The sequence below is a fragment of the Heloderma suspectum genome, chromosome 17 (assembly GCF_057233095.1).
Source record: "Heloderma suspectum isolate Gila_16-S chromosome 17, 16-S_ref, whole genome shotgun sequence".
Classification (NCBI taxonomy): Eukaryota; Metazoa; Chordata; class Lepidosauria; order Squamata; family Helodermatidae; genus Heloderma; species Heloderma suspectum.
The window spans coordinates 9,653,674-9,675,389 of NC_139474.1; the positions used below are offsets into that span (position 1 = coordinate 9,653,674).

General features: G+C 47.6%; 1 protein-coding gene across 5 annotated transcripts in view; it reads left to right on the forward strand.

Moving 5' to 3' along the window:
• The first annotated feature begins 291 nt into the window (after positions 1 to 291).
• The window catches only part of CCDC88B (coiled-coil and HOOK domain protein 88B), a 48,637-nt gene continuing 27,212 nt past the window's right edge, over positions 292 to 21,716 (forward strand). For 4 of the 5 annotated variants that reach the window (XM_084824385.1, XM_084824384.1, XM_084824380.1 and 1 more), the window contains exons 1-13: positions 297 to 473; positions 1,248 to 1,384; positions 3,343 to 3,451; positions 4,277 to 4,346; positions 5,770 to 5,828; positions 7,130 to 7,213; positions 9,743 to 9,874; positions 10,734 to 10,858; positions 12,150 to 12,231; positions 16,667 to 16,825; positions 18,151 to 18,297; positions 20,497 to 20,635; positions 20,745 to 20,917. In XM_084824385.1, the coding sequence (XP_084680511.1) occupies positions 414 to 473; positions 1,248 to 1,384; positions 3,343 to 3,451; positions 4,277 to 4,346; positions 5,770 to 5,828; positions 7,130 to 7,213; positions 9,743 to 9,874; positions 10,734 to 10,858; positions 12,150 to 12,231; positions 16,667 to 16,825; positions 18,151 to 18,297; positions 20,497 to 20,635; positions 20,745 to 20,917 (1,476 nt within the window). In that variant the 5' untranslated portion in view covers positions 297 to 413. Of the gene's footprint in view, positions 474 to 1,247; positions 1,385 to 3,342; positions 3,452 to 4,276; positions 4,347 to 5,769; positions 5,829 to 7,129; positions 7,214 to 9,742; positions 9,875 to 10,733; positions 10,859 to 12,149; positions 12,232 to 16,666; positions 16,826 to 18,150; positions 18,298 to 20,496; positions 20,636 to 20,744; positions 20,918 to 21,716 lie in introns of all 5 variants that reach the window. The other variant, XM_084824382.1, reaches the window with a different exon arrangement.

Below are 21,716 nucleotides of genomic sequence, written 5' to 3' on the forward strand. Positions count from 1 at the left end.
CCCCCCCTTGCTCCATTACCAACTTGTGTGTGGTTTTCTTGCAGCAGATAACGGGAAATGTAGTTAACAGCGCCCTCCTTCTGCAAACCAGACCTGTGGTACCTAATATGGCCCGGCGCACTTAACAACATCCCCTGAGCATTGGAGATCTTTCGTCAAGGGCATGTATCACGTTGGGGACTTCCTGTGTGGTGGGAAATAAGAAGTGAACAAGTCCTTTACTTCTGTGTCTCGGCTGTGGCGGCCCAGCTTCCTCTCTGCCTCTACACACACACCCCGCCTTCCGTCCCCAGATTGCAGAAGGAAGTGTGAAGTTAAGTCATACCGATGAAGCACATAGCACAGGATAGGAGGCGCACCTAACGCCCATGGGACCCCCTTGATGCAGAAGAAGGCGCCGCTTTGATGACACGATGGATGGAGATGTCTCTGAGACGCTGGATGATTTTGTATCAGGGCCGCTGGTCACTTGGGTGAGCATCTTTTTGGGGTGGTCAAGCCTTTGTGGGGGATTACCAAAGAAGGGGATTCCTGGCCAAAGTTTGTAGTGGTGTTGAGCGCGGAGTTGTTGACAGGGCTTCAGCTGAGAGCTGTGGTTTGGACCTGGCTGACTGATTAAAAATATATTTAATCAATGTACATTCTGAGCAGAAAATACCTTGATCCTTGTAAGTCCACCTTGATTTCCAACCTGGTACAACTAGAATTTTTGGAAGGTTCATCTCCTACATGGACTTGCCTGGATATTAAGATCATCCTTCTTTGGGTCTGCCAACTTTAGGGGAGGCCTTCTCAGATGTAGCACCTCGACTCTGGAATGTTCTCCCCACCTGATGGTCCTGCATTTGCAATGGCAGGTGAAAATCTTTATATCTGCCCAGGCCTTAAAAAAATAAGATAGTGTTTTAATCTGGCTTTCCACTGGCGTATCTTTGGTTGCTGTGCTGTGTGTTTGTTTCTGTTGTGCTTTGAATTATTGTTAGCCACTCTTAGAGCTTTGGTGCTAAAAACCAGATTAAACAGAAATTGTCAGGACAAGGGTGGCTGTCCCTCTAATCATGTTCTGTGAAGGAATGTCTACTCTCAAGGTTCCGCACTATCAGTGCCTTTATAGGGTTGTGGCAAGCCAACATGTGATGTGTCAACTTTGAGGGAGGGTGCATAATTTTAAGAAAAGGTACAGCTGGGATTCTATTGCCAAACCAGGTGCAAGATTTCAACTTGTAGTTGCCTCCTTCTCCCAACAGATGCAAACCTTGGAAAGTCTGACGGACCTGAGGTCTGATCAGCCCCATTTCCCTCAGGAAAAGAGACATGAGGGCACCAAAGAGTATTTCCTCAAGCTGGTTGGTGGGGACTTCCTCATCCATATCATGGAAATTATGTGAGTTGCTGTTTTGCCAGCCTATCTTTACACCAGGAGTGGGCAGAAAGTAGCTCGCCGGATTTTTGGACTTCAACTCCCAGAAGCCCCTGCCAGCATGGCCAATGATCAGGAATGCTGGAAGCTGAAGTCCAAAACATTTGGAGGTCTACTTTATGCCCACCCCTGTTCTGCAGAACAAATGTATATCAGTTTTTGTTGTTGTTGTTGTTCAGTCCTGTCCGACTCTTCGTGACCCCATGGACCATAGCACGCCAGTTTTATATTGTTTTATATTTTTTATATTTTATATATCAGTTTTATATTGGTTTAATTCTTATGGCTTCCCTCGGATAATTATGGGAGCTGCAGTTCAGCGAGATGCTGAGAATTCTCTGTTGGACATTTCTCTTCCCTTCATCAAACTACAAATCCCAGGATTCCTTGAGAAGAGTCCTTATTAGACTTGAGTGGACTGGATATGTACAGGAAGGGCAGGGGTGGATTCTGGACAAAGGACATTAGATAGATCCTCCATTTTGCTTATTAGTTAGCCGCCTGCTTTGAGCACAATTGAAAGCAAGTCCATGAAAGAACCAGTGTGGTGTAGTGATTAGAGTGTTGGACTGGGACCCAGGAGACCCGGGTTCTAGACCCCACTTGGCCATGAAGCTCACTGGGTGACTTTGGGCCAGTCACTGACTCTCAGCCTAACCGACCTCTCAGAGCTGTTGTGAGGATAAAAATGGAGAGGAGGATTGTGGATGCAGCTTTGCGCTTCTTGGAGGAAAAGGCAGGATATAAATGTAACAAATAAAAACGAATGTCCAGTCTAAGCTAGTCTAATTCCCTCAGACTTTACATTTCTAACATATGTACAAAAAGTGTAATTAATGTTCATGGGAGACAACCAAATATTATGACACAAAAATCATGTTTGTGAGGGTGCCGAGACTGGGGGCCAGGAGAGAGGCCCACAGCAAAAGGTCCAACAAGGACTTCAAACCAATAGCTCAAAGTGAGGAATTAGGCTGGAGTCAGGACACCCTGGAGCTGATGCTGATGCTAGGGAAAGTGGAAGGCCAAAGGAAGAGGGGCCGACCAAGGGCAAGGTGGATGGATGATATTCTGGAGGTAACGGACTCGACCTTGGGGGAGCTGGGGGTGGCGACGGCCGACAGGAAGCTCTGGCGTGGGCTGGTCCATGAAGTCACGAAGAGTCGGAAGCGACTGACCGAATAAACAACAACTGTAATTATATAAGGCCAGGTGAGACCCTATTGCCTTCTCAGGTCACCTGATATGGGCTGAAAGTTGCAATACACCCTCTGGCCATGGGGGGGCGCTGTAGTGCTCCAGGGTTCAGGCTAGTGTGAGACCCTCTGCTTTCAGGAAGGAAAAAGGCAACAGGAGACGCACTGCCAAAGTCCTTGGTTTGCGACACCTCCACAAGGAGTGGAATACTTAAAACATTTTCACCCTGGATCACTCTAGCTACTTGCAAACCACAAAATACAAATGCCACAATTCTTTATATTTATATACCACAAATCTATATCTATATTTATATAATCACAGATCTATGTATTTATATCTTGAGAGGTGGAAATAGATATAGCTATCAGTTTTGGAGCAGTTTAACTGTCATGGCTTTCCCTCTTCCCAAAGAACCCTGGGAATAGTAGTTTGTCAAGGGTGCAGACAATTATCTGTTAGAGATCCCCCCACCCTCAGACACACACACACACACACACACACATCGCCAGCAGAATAGCAGTTCTCAAAGTTTCCTGCTGAGATGGAGCAGCTACTGAACCAGCCCGTAGTGGAGATATGTGCTAACTAAACCTGGTGCTGTTTGGGGCTTTTAGCAGCTGGCTACTGTGGATGTTCTTGGCTACTGGAAAAGAGGAATAAGCGTTTGGCTGTGGGATTTCCCTCCCATTCATTCTCCCATGGGCTCTGTTACCTTTACTCAGAGACCTGATTCCCGGGGGAGGGCGACCTCTGTGGAGTGAGCAAACGGATGAGGCGCACAGGTTGCAAAGGCTGCAGACCCTCCTGCAGCGGCTACGTGGCTTCTATCAGGTACGTATGCTTTGCATCTGGAAGAACGGCTTCTCCTCTGGTGTCCCCCCTGTCCCCGTTGCTCGTTCCTGACAGCCCACCGCAACAGAAGACTGAAAAACTATTAGGTTTTAGGTGCTTTCGAAATTAATCACAATATCTTATTTATTCATGATGCAATCCTATGCATGTTTGGAGAGAAAAATGTCCTACAACTCCCAGCCTGCCCCAGCCGTTGGAAAGCCAGAACCATGGTTAAAAAAACCCAAAACCTTGGATACTCTGATCGGTGAGCAGTCAGGAAGTTGTCCTGGCAGTGCCCCTGTTGCCCTCCTCCCCTGAAAGTCTCTGAGGGCGCAATCCTATGCATGTTTAGACAAAAAAAAATCCTACAAATTGCAGTTGTGGGACTTGTAGGGAGCTGTAGGACTTTTTATATCTAAGAATGCACAGGATTGCGCCCTTACTGCATTTTTTAAATCCCGCTTTTCAGACAATTATTGTCTCCTAAAGTGGCTCACGTCAATTAAAAAAAGAGAGAGTGGCCCTTCCATCAGACTTACAAATTAAAAAGACAAAAGACAGGAAAGGGAGGGGGAGGGAAAAGAAGGTGAAGGGAGAACAGTTTTTCCGAGGCCAAGACAAAATGGTGAGCTGTAAGTGAGCATTTAAATACACTTCAGGCCAGGCTGAGTTTCCCTTCCTAGTGTCCCTGCTTGAATAGCAATTGATGGGTCTTCTTCCTTGGGCTGTTGGATGCAGCCAGAGTGTGTTCCACATTACCTGATTTACTATTATTCCCCATGCCCCAGGCAAACACACTTTTCCTCTCTTCCTTTTTCCCAGAATGATCTGCAGCAACTGATTCTTTCATCGCCTCCTAACTTACATCTTCTGGCTCGAGATCCCCTCACAGGTAGACCAGTTTGGGGAGCAGTCAGGCTGCTAAGAACCTCAAGACAAACAGATCCCTTCCCAGCTTCCTTGCCAATTGTGGCCCACATCCCCAGGCCTGCCCCCTCAACATCTGAGCTCCCTCAAGGCTGGTAGGAAAACTCCTCTCTCCTAGACTGCAGCCTCTCAAGCCACAATATAGCTAAGATTTAATTTGTGCCCACGCAGAGCTCTGGAACCCAGGGCAAAGAGCCAGCCTCAGAACCTGTGGAATAATCATAATTTTAAAATGTGTCACCGAACATGTGCAGAGTGTTTTCCCCCCATCACTAGACCACCCCCACCCCCACCCCACACGCTTGTTATTGCCAATCTAGGAGGTGACTTCCAGACAATTTCAAACCCGGACACCTAACATTTTGGGAACTTAAACACCAGATTGGGTCAGCCAGAACCGTATCTCTTTTGCAGATGAATAATGAATTTGGCCATGGGGTCCTGTGAAGAGCTGGGGTCCCAGAAATACTGGGGTTCTCCCACCCTCCAGTAATACTTTTTTTAAAAATATCCAATTTCAGGGCTCTGCTCACAGTGAATAATGCAAGGGGAAGTGATTGAAGATTGTCACGTTCCATTTAATTTCAGAGTAGGAACAACATCCTAAGCTCCGCTGAACCTGATGTGGGAGAGGGAAAGAAAGGGCCAGCTAGACAGTGCGGGGTTGTTGCTTTTACTTTCTGCTCTAGGGCCTTTAATGGTGCAGCAGTTCAATAGGTGAAGCTTTTCCTGCTACAGTGGTGGAGAAACAAATAAGATTTATTATCAGCATTTATATATACACAACTCATCACAGTTTATACTAGCCTCATAGATGTGTACAATAACAGTGACAGAGCTTTCTTGCTTCCACCCCTCAGCCCCAGGATATTTTTACCCCTTCATGCCAGGAGAGAAAACCAACTTTCCCAACCTTGTTTGGGATGCTTAGACGTAACAGCACTCATTGGGGACTGCGGCTAGAACCAAAGACCTTTGGCTGGATGCTCCCTGTGGAGAGCCAGTCAGGGCTGCAGACTGAAGAGTTCCCAGGCTTACAGTGTCCTCCAGGGTGTCTCTGTCTCCCCAGGCAGCCCATTGATCTCCCTGGTTCTGGTAGAGCTATAAAAGGTTCCAGGGCAGGTTTGGCCTTTCCGTCATCCCTATTATTCCTCTGCTGGATGGTCATGAAGCTCATGACCATTTGCTGGTCACGGCTTCAGGCCTGTCCCAGAAGACCCTGCCTGATATCCACCCCACCCCGCAGCTGCCAAAGGTACAGGATCTCTGCCAGAAAAAGTGGCAACTCAAGAAAGGCAGAGGGAGGGGAGGCAAGGAAGGGATGTGCATTTGGCTGCATGTCACATTAACACTTTCTTCCCTGTTCCCATGGCGGTGGTGTGATCCAGCACAGGCTGTCGCGGAGATGAGGAAACTGCTGCTGCTTTTGCTGGGAAGTGCTGTCCAGGTACTTTGGGGAGGGAACTCAGCTCCTGCAACGTCCTTCTCTTGGTCATGGCCTAGGGTGATGTCAGGCCCTCTCTCCATCCAGAAGGCTGGTGGCATGAGTTTTTTGGGAGGCCTGGATGAGAAGAGAAGCAGGGTTTATAAGCCTGGAGTCTGACTGGAGTTCAGCCTTAAAACCCATTTCCAGGGAAACAGTAAGCAGCAATTGCCTCTGGACATGTGCAGAATGACTTTCCTTTGTCAATGAGTAAAGACACAATCATCCATCACCCCTCACCTGTGATGAAGGATAAAGGCTTCTAATGCATGGGGTTTATGACCTCCAGGCATGGTTGAGTTTCAGACAGTCCTTGAATTACAGATTATTATTTACATTTAAATCCCACCTTTCCTCCAAGGATCTCAAGCCAGCATTCATGTTTCTTCCCCACAACCCACGTTTTATCCTCACAACAACCCTGTGAGGCAGTTTAGGCTGAGGCACAGTGATTGGCCCAAGGTCATGCGCTTCATGGCTGAGTGGGGATTTAAACCTGGGTCATGTCCAAGACTTTAGTTACCAGTTTAATTAATTAGCCACAACTTCCCCCAAAGAGTCCTGGCCATTGTAGTTTGATGAGCGGTGCCGAGTGAGAATTCTCTGTTCAGGATCCCTAGTCTGCTTCTCAGAAAGAATTAAAATTCCCAGGTTTCCCTGGAGAGAGGGACTGGCAGTGGTTGAGTGTAGGTTGCTGTTAAACCGTGGGTTGTTTATTGAACCATGGGTTAGCGTGTTTTCTGGACCTAGGACATGTTCTGCAGGGTGGCATGTTAACCATGCAGTGTGGCATATTAACCACCTGAACAACCCAACAACAAACTATGGATTCTCAAGGTGGCTTGTTTGAGAAAAATAAGCCACACTGCCTAGTTAACAAGACACCCTGCAGAATGTCCTGGGCTCAGACAACACGCTAACCCACGGGTCAACAAACAACCCACAGTTCAACAACAATCCACACTTAAGCACTGAGTGTGGGTTAGCGTGTTGTGTGAACAGCACCGCTATCTTTCTTCCTCCCACCCAGTAGGCTGCTGGGGGAAGAAGAGACTACATTTGCTGGAATCTGAACTGATCACTTGCAGAGGGCTTTTGACATTAGCCTGAGAATCAAAGGTTGCCCTCTCCTGCATTCCCTCTCCACTGGAATGCAGGCCCTGAGAGCTTCTCCGAAATGGAAGTGAGCCCGCGGGCTGAAAGAGGTTCAACACCCCCACCCCGTCTTAAGAGAAACCTGATCCTCATCTTTAAACCTCCAACAGTGTGAACGGCGAGACGAGATCATTGGCCGTATCCAGACACTGGACATTGGTACCCAGGCCGCCCTGGCTTTGGCCATCCAAGAGGTACTGATGAGTTGCTTCCTGGAGTGTAAGCTTTTTCCCTTCTCAGGCTTTGCACTTCAAGCCTCTTCCTGTAAATAGGGCAGGTTCATGGGCGGAGCAGAAGGAATGCTGGGATGTGGCAAGCTGGTGAGGCAAGTGCCATACTTGGCGTAACTGTCTTCGATGTTACCTATTTAAAAAACAGTCATTTCCTCAGGGTGCTTCTGGATGAGGCCTTTTAAAGTGCAATAGCCACGCCTCCACCTCCACGCAATTCTACGGAGGCTCCTGACATTGTCATCACCCACTTATAATCCTCCTGTGTTTTCCCCACCACTTAATGGAAAGTCCGCTAAAGAGCAGAATAGCAGCACCATCTCTTTGCAGGTGCGGATATGAAAATGCACGATTGAGATACAGTGGGGGGTAGATGTCCCTGGGGAAGGTGGATGAAGTGTTGGCACTGCCTCTTGCTTCTCTACCGCTTGACTTGCATTTCCGATTGCAGAATCATTTCATGTCCTGCATGGCAACTTCTCTACAGAGCGTTTGCCTCCTTCCCTGCGTTTTGCTGCCTCTTCCTTTTTCAACTTCTAAATCTTTTATTTACAAAAAAAAATGCAACTGAAAGTATTTCGTGTTACCTAAAGCAGCTCCTGCTCTCCCTGCACGGTTCTCAACAACCCCTGAATTGATTGCTTCCAGAATCTTACTTCTCTCCTGGCCAGTCGATGTGGAAAGAATCCACTGGAGATGGAAAGTCTGAAAAGGACTCCACTGGGCATATATCAGCCATCTCTTCTCCCAGGCAGAATCTGGGCCAAACTAGTCCTGATGTTAAATACAGTTGCATCAGCTGGGAGGAGACAGTGGCTGATAACAGGGCTGGTGTCAAGGGTCAGCATGGTCAGGCACATAGCGGGGGCCCACACCCCAGCAGGGGCCCACTGACACGAGCCCCCTGCACGTGCTCCTCCTCTTCACTACTGCATGCTACCTGTTAAGAACATAAGGAGAGCCCTGCTGGATCAGACCAAGGGTCCATCTAGTCCAGCATTCTGTTCACACAGTGGCCAACCCGCTGTCAACCAGGAACCCACAAGTAGGACACAAGAGCAACCGCACCCTCCTGCCCATGTTCCTCAGCAACTGGTGTGCACAGGCTCACTGCCTCTGGTTCTGGAGGTAGCACATAGCCATCAAGACTAGTAGCCATTGATAGCCTTTTCCTCCAGGAATTTGCCCAACCCCCTTTTCAAGGGGTTGAAAATCCAAACTGGTGGCCATCGCTACATCCTGTGGCAGTGAATTCCATAGTTTAACAATGCGCTGTGTGAAGTCCTTCCTTTCATCTGTCCTGAACCTCTGCCTCTCAGTCTGGCCCAGACCACAGTGGTGGCGAGGAAAAGATGTGACTGCCTACTTGGTCACTGGCTCTCTGTCTGTCAAGCAAACAAGTAGTATCAAGGATGAGAAAGAGGATGAGGAGTAAGGGCAGCTGGTGACAATGGCGGGGAGAAGGTAGAGTCAGTGAGGGAGGGGACCCATTGAGAGTGTCCTCTTGAAAAACCCAGTGCTCACACTAGCTAATTTCCCTTCAAAGCAAATGGTACCTCCAGCATTTCTACCCTGATTCCATTAATGATCACCCTCCTCCCAGCTGATGCGATTTGCATTAAAAGAAAAGAAAGAGCGAGCTACGCATTAATCCATGGAGTAGTGGAGCCAGGGTTCACAGAGTTGAAGCCCTGGGGCTTTTTGATTAGGAGGGACAATGACATCACATGCCACCCCCTTCTGAGTTTCGCTGCATTCCTCACAGCGGCTTGGGGAAATGGGTATTCCCAACTACAATTTCTTTTTGTGAGCGGTCCCTGGTGTAATGGAAAGCACGTGGCTTGGTCTTGAATGGGAAATTAAGACCCTTTAACTTTACAAAAGGCATATAGAATACATGCATACACACACACACACACACACACACACACACAGATGGATCAAGGCATTTCTCTGTATTTTTGGACTTTCCTTGGGAGTGTGGCTGTGGAGACTGTCACGATGTCACCTGCACTTCAAAATGTACTACTATGCCACTGCATTAAACACAAAGATGCATTGAATGTCATGTGTCTGTTGGCCCGGGGACAGCTCATAGGAACTTAGGAAGATGCCTTATACTGGCTCAGACCCTTGGTCCATCTAGCCCAGTATTGTAGACACTGACAGGTGGCAAATGTCCAGGGTTTCTGGCAGCGGTTTTTCCTGCCCTACCTGGAGATGCCAGGGACTGAGTCTGGGACCTTCTGCATGCAAAGCAGGAGTCTACCAGCAAGCCATAGCCCCTCAGTTCTGGCTTTCCTGTCTTGTTTGTACCCGGCACCTGCTACCATACTCAAAGGTGAACTGCCTCTGAACTTGGAGGCTCTAACTATCATGGCATGCAAAGCAGATACTATACCACGGAGCTATGGCCCCTTGCCCTGATCTCATGCTGCTGTTACAAGAGGAGGGGAGGGTGTTCTAACACTTACAACTTGCTCTCCTTCCTAGGTGACCCAGGAGCCTGAGAACATGTTGCGGATGCAGTGGAAGGAACTGGGACCGGCTGAGATGGAACAGCTCCTCCGGGATGTGGTGTCCCGGATTCGCGAGTTGGTGCATGAGCGAGATGCAGGCTTGGAGGTGGAGCATATAATGGGCTGCAGTTCCAGCTTCCACCCCTATCCTTAAAGCATGGATTCCCCTCCACCCCGCCAGCACATTGCACTCCAGCCCAGAGATCTCCTGGGCCAGCCTTCCCCCAACCAAGTGTCCTCCAGATGTGTTGGAATGATGACAGCTGCAGTCCAACATATCTGGAGAGCACCAGGTGGGGGCAAGGCTACTCTGGGATCTGTGCCTGTGTGACCCCATAGCAGGCCTGTAGCCAGCTGTAGTGGGTGTGGGGTGGGGAAGGAAGGGCAAGGTGAATAGATGCAAAAGAGCCAAATCTAAATGCAAGTGCTTCAACGGGTTTAAAAAGAGAGGTCCACGAAATTATTTTCATAACATTAAAAAAATTTAAAGCGTCCAAGTGTTTGTCAATCAGCCCAGGGCTGATTACGCTCATCAGCCAGGGTATCTAAGAACAGAAGAAGAGCTGTGCTAGATCAGACCAAGGGTCCCAGCATTCTGTTCACACGGCGGCCAACCAGCTGCCTCAGTGGGAAACCCATAAGCAGGACATGAGTGCAAAGGCACCCTCCTGCCCATGTTCCCCAGTAACCAGTGTACGTAGGCAGACTGCCTCTGACACTGGAGGCAGCATAGAGCCATCAGGACTAGTAGCCACTGATAGCCTTCTCCTCCATGACTTTGGAGGAGAAGGTTATCATCCTCCAAATAGCCCCACCCTCCATCCAATGGCACCACACTCCATCTGAAGCTGGGACCAGGGTTGGAACTGAATGGGGCCATGTTCCCTATAGAATTCCTCTACCCCACTCCTCATTACTACCTCTGAACCCTCAGCGTCATCTTTTACTCCTTCTCCCCTGCACAGAAATTGTGGGAGCTGCAGCAAGAACAGGAAACCCCGCCAGCTCCCGTGCCGGAGAGCAATCGCCAGCATCTTGGGGTACAGCTGGCTGAAAGCCGGGCCCAGGTGCGGCGTCTGCAGCATGAGCTGTGAGTGGAGGTGGGGCAGGCACATACAAAAAAAAAGTAAGGCACAGGGTGCGTGGGCATGTGGGACATAAACAGTGGCGCATGGGGGCTCTAAAGAAGATAGGGATTTGGAACTGAGCATCCCATGGAAATCTCAGCACGGTTATCAACAGGACACTTTATCTCCCAAAAATGTTTAGCCAAAACACCAGGGTTGGCTCAAGGCATTTTGCTGCCTGAGGCAAAGACCAAGACGGCATCCCCTCCCATTCCACATACAAAAAGCCAACTGGACTGGCAGATTGATATGTCTTCCCTTCTCTCTCTCTCTCTCTCTCTCTCTCTCTCCCTCCCTCTTTCCTGCCACCCTCTTCTCTCTCTCTTGTTCTTTCCTGCCATCCCCCCTTCTCTTTTCTGCCACCACCTTTCTTCTCTTGCTCTTCCCTGCCACCCCCTTCTCTCTCTCTCTCTCTCTCCCTCCCTCCCTCCCTCTTTCCTGCCACCCTCTTCTCTCTCTCTTGTTCTTTCCTGCCATCCCCCCTTCTCTTTTCTGCCACCACCTTTCTTCTCTTGCTCTTCCCTGCCACCCCCTTCTCTCTCTCTCTCTCTCTCTCTTGCTCTTTCCTGCCACAAAAGCTTTTCCTAACATGGAGAGAAGTGGAGATAGCGTCATTTTCTTGGGGGGCTTCCAGACGGAGGGCTCCTAATGCTAGCGATTGGAAGGCATTGCACAGATGTTCTGTCTTTTTCTCCTTAATTGATTTTCCATTTTAAGGAAAAAGACATAAGAAGATTTGGGAAAACACGGGAGGGTCACAAGCCGAAGATGGCATCATCTGGACCCAACATAAACTCCATGAATGAGGCAGGTGCAATAAAAGCTCAGTCTGGAAGCACCCTAACTCTACCAGAGAAGCTCTTTTTTGCATCTTCCAACATCATGTATTGTGAATGGTTGGGATACAGATCAGGGCCTTCTCTGTAGCCACTCCTTTCTACAGATCCCTGCCTTGTCCCCCCTCTGATGGTCTGATGCCATCTTCTGAAGACCTATTTATGTCAGCATGAGCATTTACTCAGTCAATAGTTTGACTGTTTTTATCATCCCTGGATTTGTGAAATGTTAAAATCTGCTGTCCCAGTCTCTCTGAATGGCTTATTTATTTGAGCATAGTTTTGTTGTTGGCGGCTGATTGTTTAAAATTCTTGTTGCAAGCTGCCTCAAACAGATTTTATGAATCTGAAAGGGGCACAGTATAAAGGCCTCTAATAAAATTAATAAAAATAATAAAAACCCCACTGTCACCACCAGGGAAGAGAAGATGGAGGACCTGCTAGATCAACAGGATGAACTGAAAGGTCTGGAGGGGCAGCTTCAAAAGATGCGGCAAGAGGTACTTCGCATGGGTTGGAAGCCCTTGATTTGATACAGCTAATCTTTCAAGCAGGGTTACGCAGCTGTCAGGTTTGGGGACACAGTGTGCCAGCACCGTCTGAGTGAAGCCACGCCCACGGGCACCCCTAGGCACAGTCCCTGCCACGGTGCACCCCTACAGCCCCCTAAAGGGAGGGGTCTGCCCACTCCATTCCCTGGCGGGGGGTGTTGTCCCACAGCAGTGGGGAGAGGGCAGGCATATAACTCTATCCTTGGCCTGCTACTCTCTCCTGGCTTCAAACTGTATGGACTGCAAAGCTATTTGCGGTTTAGGGAAATGTGCCCCTAGTGGCTGAAGATGTTACTGCAGGCTTCAACCACATTGTTGTTCAGTCATTCAGTCGTGTCCGACTCTTCGTGACCCCATGGACCATAGCACGCCAGGCCTTCCTGTCCTCTGCTCTCTCCCGGAGTGTGCTCAAGTCCATATTCATTGCATCGGTGATGCTATCTAGCCATCTCATCCTCTGCCGTCCCCTTCTCCTTTTGCCTTCAGTCTTTCCCAGCATCAGGGTCTTTTCCAGAGAGTTTTCTCTTCGCATTAGGTGGCCAAAATATTTGAGCTTCAGCTTCAGTATCTGTCCTTCCAATGAGCACTCAGGGTTGATTTCCTTTAGGATTGACTGATTTGACCTCCTTGCAGTCCAGGGGACTCGTAAGAGTCTTCTCCAGCACCACAGTTCGAAAGCATAGATACTTCGGCACTCAGCCTTCCTTATAGTCCAGCTCTCACAGCCACACGTTGCTACTGGGAAAACCATAGCTTTGATTATGCGGACCTTTGTTGGCTCTGCTTCTTACTATGCTGTCTAGGTTTGCCATAGCTTTCCTCCCAAGGAGCAAGCATCTTTTAATTTCATGGCTACAGTCACCGTCTGCGGTGATCTTGGAGGCCAAAAAAATAAAATCTGTCACTGCTTCCATTTCTTCCCCTTCCATATGCCAGGAAGTGATGGGACCAGATGCCATGATCTTCGTTTTTTGAATGTTGAGTTTCAAACCAACTTTTGCACTCTCCACTTTCACCCTCAACAAGAGGCTCTTTAGATCCTCTTCGCTTTCTGCCATTAGGGTGGTATCGTCTGCGTATCCGAGGTTGTTGATAATTCTCCCAGCAATCTTAATTCTGACCTGTGATTCATCTAACCAGGCATTTCTCATGATGTACTCTGCATATAAATTAAATATGCAGGGTGACAATATACAATATACAGCCTTGTCGTACTCCTTTCCCAATTTTCCCAAAGCCATGCTTGCCTGTTATCCCGGTGATTTCTTGACTTCCTACTTTAGCATTCCAATCCCCTATGATGAAGAGGACATCTTTTTTTGGTGTTAGTTCTAGAAGGTGTTGTAGGTCTTCATAGCACCGATCAACCTCAGCTTCTTCAGCATCAGTGGTTGGCGCATAGACTTGAATTACCGTGATGTTGCATGGTTTGCCTTGGATTCGTACTGAGATCATTCTATCATTTTTGAGATTGTACCCCAGTACTGCTTTTCCCGCCCTTTTGTTGACTACGTGTGCTACTCCATTTCTTCTAAGGGATTCTTGCCCACAGTAGTAGATATAATGGTCACCTGAATTAAATTCGCCCATGCTTGTCCATTTTAGTTTGCTGATTCCCAACATGTCGATGTTCAATCTTGCCATCTCATGTTTGACCACCTCCAGCTTACCTTGATTTATTGATCTTACATTCCAGGTTCCTAAACAATATTGTTCTTTACAGCATCGGGCTTTCTTTTCACCACCAGACACATCCACAGCTGAGTGTCCTTTCGGCTTTGGCCCAGCCGCTTCACTCTTTCTGGCGCTACTTGGAAATTCCCTCTGCTCTTCCCCAGTAGTATATTGGACACCTTCCGACCTGAGGGGCTCATCTTCTGGCATCATATCTTTTAGCCTTGTGATACGTTCCATGGGGTTTTCTTGGCAAGAATACAGGAGTGGGTTGCCATTTCCTTCTCCAGCAGACCACATTTTGTCAGAACTCTCCGCCATGACCTGTCCGTCTTGCGTGGCCCTGCATGGCATAGCTTATGGCTTCACTGAGTTAGCAAGCCCCTTCACCACAACAAGGCAGTGATCCATGAAGGGGTTCAACCACATGGAAACATCTAAATTAATTATGATTAATTAATGTGTTTTAAAAACAACATAACCCGGAGGTGCACACCCCTAGAGTCCCCTTGGTATGCATGCCAAGTTTCAGGTATCTATGTTTTATAGTCTTGGCACTATGGTGCGGACACACATCCTCTTTCATTATTATAGATTTATTTACTACAGTTATTTACCTCCTACCTTTCAGGATACAAATCCTTCTGAGGCAGCTTACAAGTAACATCCATGAAACGAGATGAATAAAATCACAATAAAAATATCAAAACATACGTCATTGGGATACTTCCCACAGAGCAGTTGTGGTAGAGGCCCTATGGCAGGGGAGGGTGAGGAAGAATCCAGTTGGAGCAAGCCCTGACGTCTTCTTTGCCTGCCCCTGCCTTTTGTTTTTTAATAAACAAAAGCTGACAATTTCACAGAGAGGACTGGAATATCCCTGAGGGGACCAGCCTCCCCACAGGCCTCCTAATGGGGGCTAATCTGGTAAAGGCAAATTATAATTTCTTGGGACCTGAACACCAAAGAACCCCAGATGACTTACACATACATAGCCATTGATGGAACAACCCTCCACTTCAAACTTTGCTGATGTGTCCATGCCTACACCCAGCTAACCCCTAAGATCTTGAAAGGAGGCCTTGTTGGCTGTTTCTCGGCCAGTAGAATGACCTGATTTGCACATAACAACAACCCATGATTAATTAATGATGGGTTGTTGCCTTACCCAGAGTTACCTCACAATTTGACTGCTAGATGACTGAGTAAACTGTTGGTTGTTTGACCAATTCCTAGGATGTTTGGTTACCACTACCTTTGTCTGCTCCCTCCTTGAATCGCAAATGTCTTTCAGCACTGTAGTCTTGGCATGCAGAGCAGCTGCGTTTTTTTTTAACTGCTCTTGCCTGCCTCCTCTGTAGCCTGGCAAAACAACCCATGAACAACCTACCATTCTGGGTTCACACGTAAAGACAACCCATGGTTAAGCAACCCAGAGTTCACAACCCAACAACAAGCCATGAGTTCTCTTCATGGGTTGTCCATGTTTAACAACCCACAGTTAACCAATAATTCTGGATTCACATGTAATGAAGACCTACGATTCAACAACCTTTGGACCTGGTTCACACATAATGACAATCCATCAGTTTAAAAACTGATAGGTTGTCAGGGATGGCAGCATGCCCGCCGGGAACACCCTCCTCTGTACAGTTCAACAGTCAGAAAAGGAGGCGTATTTTAAACACCTCCTAAAAACATAATTGTTCAAACAAGCTTTCCCTGGTTTCTAATTAATCATCGTGACACTGCCCCATTTTACTCTTTATTTTTATCTTACCTTTGTTGTAAGTTGAAAATTGTTGTGTTTGTTGTTTTTATTAATATTTAATCAGTTGATATGCCACTTACCATATCAAAAGACAGTTTACAAAATCAGAAATTAAAATACAAGAGTCAATACAAAAACTCAGTTCAAATGTTTAAAACACTTAAAACCAAAACGCACAACAGCTAATAATCAAATTAACTAGGCAGCACAATCATTCATTTTTTGTGTTATATTGTATATATGTATTTTAAGTGATTTTAAATATTTTGTATGAAAACCACTTAGGTTGCATTCCTATGGATGTTTAGATGGAATTAAAAAAGTCCTACATGTCCATGCTATCTGGGGAATGCTGGGAGTTGTAGGACCTTTTTCTGTCTAAACATACATAGGATTGCACCCTTAGAGATTTTGTTCTATTAAGCAGTATCCAAATATTACTAATAGTTGGACCCCACCCCACCTCCTGGCCAGGCTAACTGACATTCATGGCCCTGTGGGGAAGAAGAAGGAGCGAGGGAGATAGGAGCAGGTAAAGGGAACATCAGGGCCTACTCCAGTTAGACTGCCCCTCCTTTGGGAGATGAGAGGGGGGAGCAGAGCCATCCCACCAGCCCTGCTGACAGTCTACGTAATTTTTTTTCCCTTCTTCCCTCCCCGTTGCCTTTTCCTTGCGTGTCGTGTCTTTTTTAGGTTGTAAGCCTGATGGCGGGGACTGTCTTCTTTGTTCATCAATTGTAAGCCGCTCCTGGAGCCTTTTTTGGCTGAGGAGCGGGATGAAAATACGATAAATAATCAAACAAATAAATAATAATTTATCCTCCATTCACATGCCCCTGTGTCTAATGGTTCTCCCAGTCTGTAGCCTCCTTTTCCTGTACCCCTGAAGCCACCTATTTCTAACTCACCCCCACTCCCACCCTGGCCCATCTTCTGCAGAACCAGGCATTGGCCGGCGAGGCCCGCCTCGCCAGGCTGTACAGGGATGAACTGGATGCCTTGCGGGAGAAGGCGGTGCGGACAGAACGGCTCCAGGCAGAGCTCACAGCCCTGAGAGAGCGGTTGCTTGCGCTGGAGCAGTGCCGTGCCCAGCTGAAGGTAAGATTTGACAACCAGCTATTTCACTGGTCCGGCCAGAAAAAAACACACCTGTCTTCTGTCAGGAAGCCAGCAAAACGCAAGTCTCTTGTCCCAGCTTTCACTGAGGTCCAGCCCTCTCTGACCCACCAAGCTCTGGGCTGACTTGCAGTGGTTGTGCCCCTCTGGTCCTGCCTGGGCAGGAGGACTGTGTTCGTGTGTCAGTATTCTGAAATAAAAATCTGGCAACCTTAGCCAAAAGAGAAGAGATTACATAGGGGGGTGGGACAGAAATGGCTGGGCTGGATTAGTGATGAAAGAGATGGGAAAAGAAGACACTGAGAGACCTCTAAACTTGGCAACTGGCCATGCCTGTACTACAAATTTTAAACCAGTTTCAGCCTGGTTTAAAACTGTCATGGTTACTCCATAAAACTGCAGTTTTGTGAGGGTGCTGAGAGTTCTGTTAGAGATCCCTAATTACCTCTCCAGTAAACTACAGTTTCCAGATATCTGTGGATAACAGCAGTTCAGAGGCCTTGGAACTCTTGTTCAGCCTAACCTACCTCACAGGGTTGATGAAAACATAAAATGGGGGGCAGGCACCTTGTAAGCCATGCTGAGTTCCTTGGGGGAAGGAAAATGAAACAAATTGATAGTAACTCATGAGGAGAATCTATAGTACGGTGGTTGCTACATTACAGATCCTGAAAGGGCTCCTGCAGTTTGAAGAATCACATAGAAGGGAGAATTTTACCAGTTGTCACTTCTCCCATCACCCCAGCTACATGAGTGGAAAAGTTGTGCCTGACAGAATTCTCTTTAAAAAAAAGAGTTCTTAGATATGAGAGTGTCTCAGAGCCTAGACCCAGCAACCCTAATCGAACATGTTGACAGGTGATGCTGACAAAGAAGGAAGCCAACAAAATGTTCCTGGCAGGAGGACAGTGGTACAGAGGGAAGGTTTGCTGAGGAACTCAACAGGCACTTGACAGCCTCGGGTGGTTGCCAGGGCCCCACTACACCATCAAGGCCTGTCAACAATGCCTGCCCTGAGCCCCTTGAAACAGCTTTTCTCCAGCACTGAGCTGCCATAAAATTTCCCACAATGCCCTGGAATGACGATATGTTAGCGGCATTGTGGGCCATTAACATGGTGGCTTCCAGACTCCCAGAGGAGGCTGGTTGGAGTGCTACTGCTGATTCCTGCTGCCAGGTAAGCCCGCCAGGGGCCCGCACTGAGGCAGGAGAGACCACAGCATAGATCACCTTGCGTGAAGGCTGTTCAACCCACTGCCATGGAACCCACTGCCCTGGTACCTGATTGAGTTGTGTTGGATTGGCAGGAGGAGCGTGAATTTTCCCAGGCCTTGCTGGAGACAAAGGCCATGCTGGAGGGACAGTTGGAGGCAGCTCGTGCCCGGGCGCAGCGCCTGAACCAGCTGGAGAAAGAGACGCTACATCTCCAAAGCTCCTTGAACCAGGCCCAAGAGGTGAGAAGCTGAGACCAGTCCCTATAGCATGGGTGGGGCAACATGTGGCCCCCGCTGCCCCACCAAATTTGGGGCGCCTGAAAATAGTCTTTAAAAGTAAATTATTAGTTTTAGGGAAAGAAACCTGACGTTCATAGTTCCTGTGGAACACCAGAAGGGTCACGTTTAGCTTGCGCGTAAGCTAAATATGACCCTTTGGGCGCTCCACAGCAGCTGTGTAATGGGATTATTTCGTCATGATGCCTCTTGTTAGAAAGGCCATTTAGCAGAGAAAACATAAAAGGCAAAACAGAATGAGCGTTTATCAGTCCCTTTTTAGTGAAGAAAAGGTAAAAACAGTTTACTCACAATATTCTTGCATATGAGATCCAGGTACAGCGTAAGGTTTCAAAAGGAGTTTGTTCAGTCCATTTTGCGTCCCATTACACAGGCAGGAGAAAGAGAACAGACGCAAGATGTGCTCCCAGCAATGGAGGGGGGAGGCAGGGGAGGAGCAAAGTCACAGGAAACCACATTGTAGGCTATAGGGATCCTAAGGCAAGCTGTGGTCAGAATTCCCATTAATTAACTTCAACACTGTCCCCTTCCAGTAACTTGCAGACAAGGTTGCAATATTCCCAATACTATGGATGTAATTTTTTCCCCTACAAAATTTAGGGAGAGTGCCCCACAGGCTGAGGCCCACAGGGGAGACCTGAGTGTGTGCGTGTGTGTGAAAATGGCCTTCAGACCTTCCATAATTGCCCATCCCTGTCCTATGGAAAAGCCCCTCTTGATCTGCCCTGCATCTCCATATTCCAGCCCACCAGCCCCATTGTTACAGATCTGGGAGTGGGGCAAGACTTTCCCTAGTGATTACCGATAGGCTGCCACACCCAAGACTGCCCTGCTGCTTAGGGAGTTTTAAGTCTTCTCCCAGGGCCTCAGCTCTCAGAAAAAAATAAATAGGTGATTTGGATTGTCTTGCCCCAAGCCTAGAAACATAGCGTTTAAAAAAAAAAAAAAATTTGAATTTGTGAAAATTCAACAAGCGATAGCTTTGTAACTGTTGGCCCTTCACAGCGGGAAGGGTTTTTAGTAAGAAATTCACTTTCAAAACACAGCCAAATATAAAACAGGAGTTTATTAAAGGGTGGAGGGAAGGAAAAAAGGTGTGTGGGGGGAACAAGGGAAGGCAACTATCACACACACAGAATTCCAAATAAAACCAATAAAGTAATACTAAGGTAGCTAGCAGCCTGGTTTGCACAAAAGGGTAAGCCAGAGTTCGGCAGGAACCGTCAAAGTATATTTCCTGGCTTCTTCCTCTGGCCTGTCTCTCTCCCAACAAGCCAGAGTTCTAAGTTTAGCTGTCACGTTAATTGCAATTCTCACCTCTGGACTGACAGGCTGATCAGAGCAGCGTGCACAGGTACATGCTTGTAAACAGTAAGCCAGGGTTCCTGCAGATCCTTGCCTTATAGCTGCATGCAAACCAGGTCAGTAAGTCATTCTAACTTATCTGCTTGAATAGGATCTAGGTTTTCAGAGCATGTGCTGAGTTCATTGAAGAGAGGTCATTTGAGAGATCATGTTGGCAGTCTGATTAGATATTCTTAGGAACATGACAAGGAATGAGCAAACTCACTTTTATGTGAATCTGAGTTCAGTGAAGGTCATCCCTTGAGTCCCTTGACTTGTTTTTTTCAATCATACGATGCCATTTAGGGTGGCCACGTATCCTACTCTTTTTTTTTCTTTCTAAAGCCTTGTTCCCATGCTTAAACAGATGCCGACACAGAGAAATTAAGTGACTGAAGCTTTTCTGAACACTGACAGGAGTGGTGAGGAAAGCCTCCTTTTAGGGTGCTTCCAGACAGAGGGGGTGGTTCCCAGCACTAGTGATCAGAAAGCATTGCACAGCTGTTCTGTCTTTTTCTCCTTAACCAATATTCTGCATTAAGGAAAAAGACAGAAGAAGTGGTGGGACAACACGGGAGGGTCACGAGTAGAAGACTACAAAGACGTCTCGACCCCCTCGTAAACGTCCGTGAATGAGGCAGGCCGATGGCCCCATAAAAGCCTCGTCTGGGAGCACCCTCCATTTCTCCATGTTAGGCTGCTGTTAAAGGCACCGGGCCAGGAAGAAGAAAAGAAGATAATGACCACGCCTCCTAATATTGGTAATTACAGAAATTTAAGTGCAGGTTCTGTCTGCAGGAACGGGACCAGCTCTACAACCAGACAGAGGAGCTTCTGAGAGAGAACTTGGCTCTTGAGAGGCAGCTGAGGCGAAGTTTGGGGGAATCCCTTGATGTACTCCGGGCAGAAGAACTAGAAGACCACTGGGCCCCCAATGGTGAGTTTGCCTGCTCTGCTTCTTGCTCCTCACAAAACCCTCAGCCCTTTCCTAGAGTCAGTCCAGAGGGTGAGAATTGTAATTTCTCTTCTGCCCCCCGCTTCTCCAGAACCTTCAGAAGTGCACGCTTTGTTGAGCTACGAGGTGAAGGAGGCAGGTCGGTTGGTGGCCTTGGAGCGGGAGAACCAGGAGCTGCGCAGGAGGTTGCAGGAGGCGCTGGAGAACCCCAGCGAGTCTGGGAGTTTGGAACTAGAGCCAAAGAACACAGTCCTTGATGGAGAGGTATGGGAGGAACAGCTGTCAGGCCTGGCCCTACTGTTAGGCAGAGGGGGGTGGCTGCAGACTAGGGATGTCAGAGAAATCTGAAACTGATGTGAACGAATTCAGATTTCTATGTGGATTTTGCAGCAGACCATCGTTTTCCAAGTTGCTCGGACTTGTGGACAAGTTTTATACTTTCTAGAACTGTACGGAAATGTAGACATGTAAAAATTTGAAAAAAACAAAACAAAAACACAGACCAAAAATGCACATTTCCCCCCATAGGCTAATGCATGAAAATGTGGATTTGGGGGGGATTTGCGCATTTCTGCAAATGTGCATTTTCAGATGTGCACATTTGCACAAGTGAGCACTCTGCAATGCAAACAAATGTTCGGGAAATTGAAAAAATCCAGTTCTGTCAATGAGAATACAACGAAACGAAAGACATCTGAAAATATGCAAAATACAGATGGAACACATTTAACCAAATCCATGCATCCCTACAGCATACGCTGGGGGATGTAGAGGAGCAGCGAAGCATTGGAGCACAATGCTGGGTGTGTTGTATGCCCTGCCCTATGCACCCTAAGCTAGCCTATTGCCTTCAGGTGCAGCGGAGGATGCTGTCCTGTCACCAGTGTTGATGTAAGAGTCAAGACTGGTTGGCTTTTGCACATGGAATGGGGAGAAGCAGCATTGTAGTCCCTCTCAAGCAGCAAAATGTGACAGGCCAGCCCTGTAGGATTGGGCAACCTGCCCTTGGCCTAGATTTAATGTGGCCCTCAGCCTAAATTTACAAAATGTGCTGCCACAAATT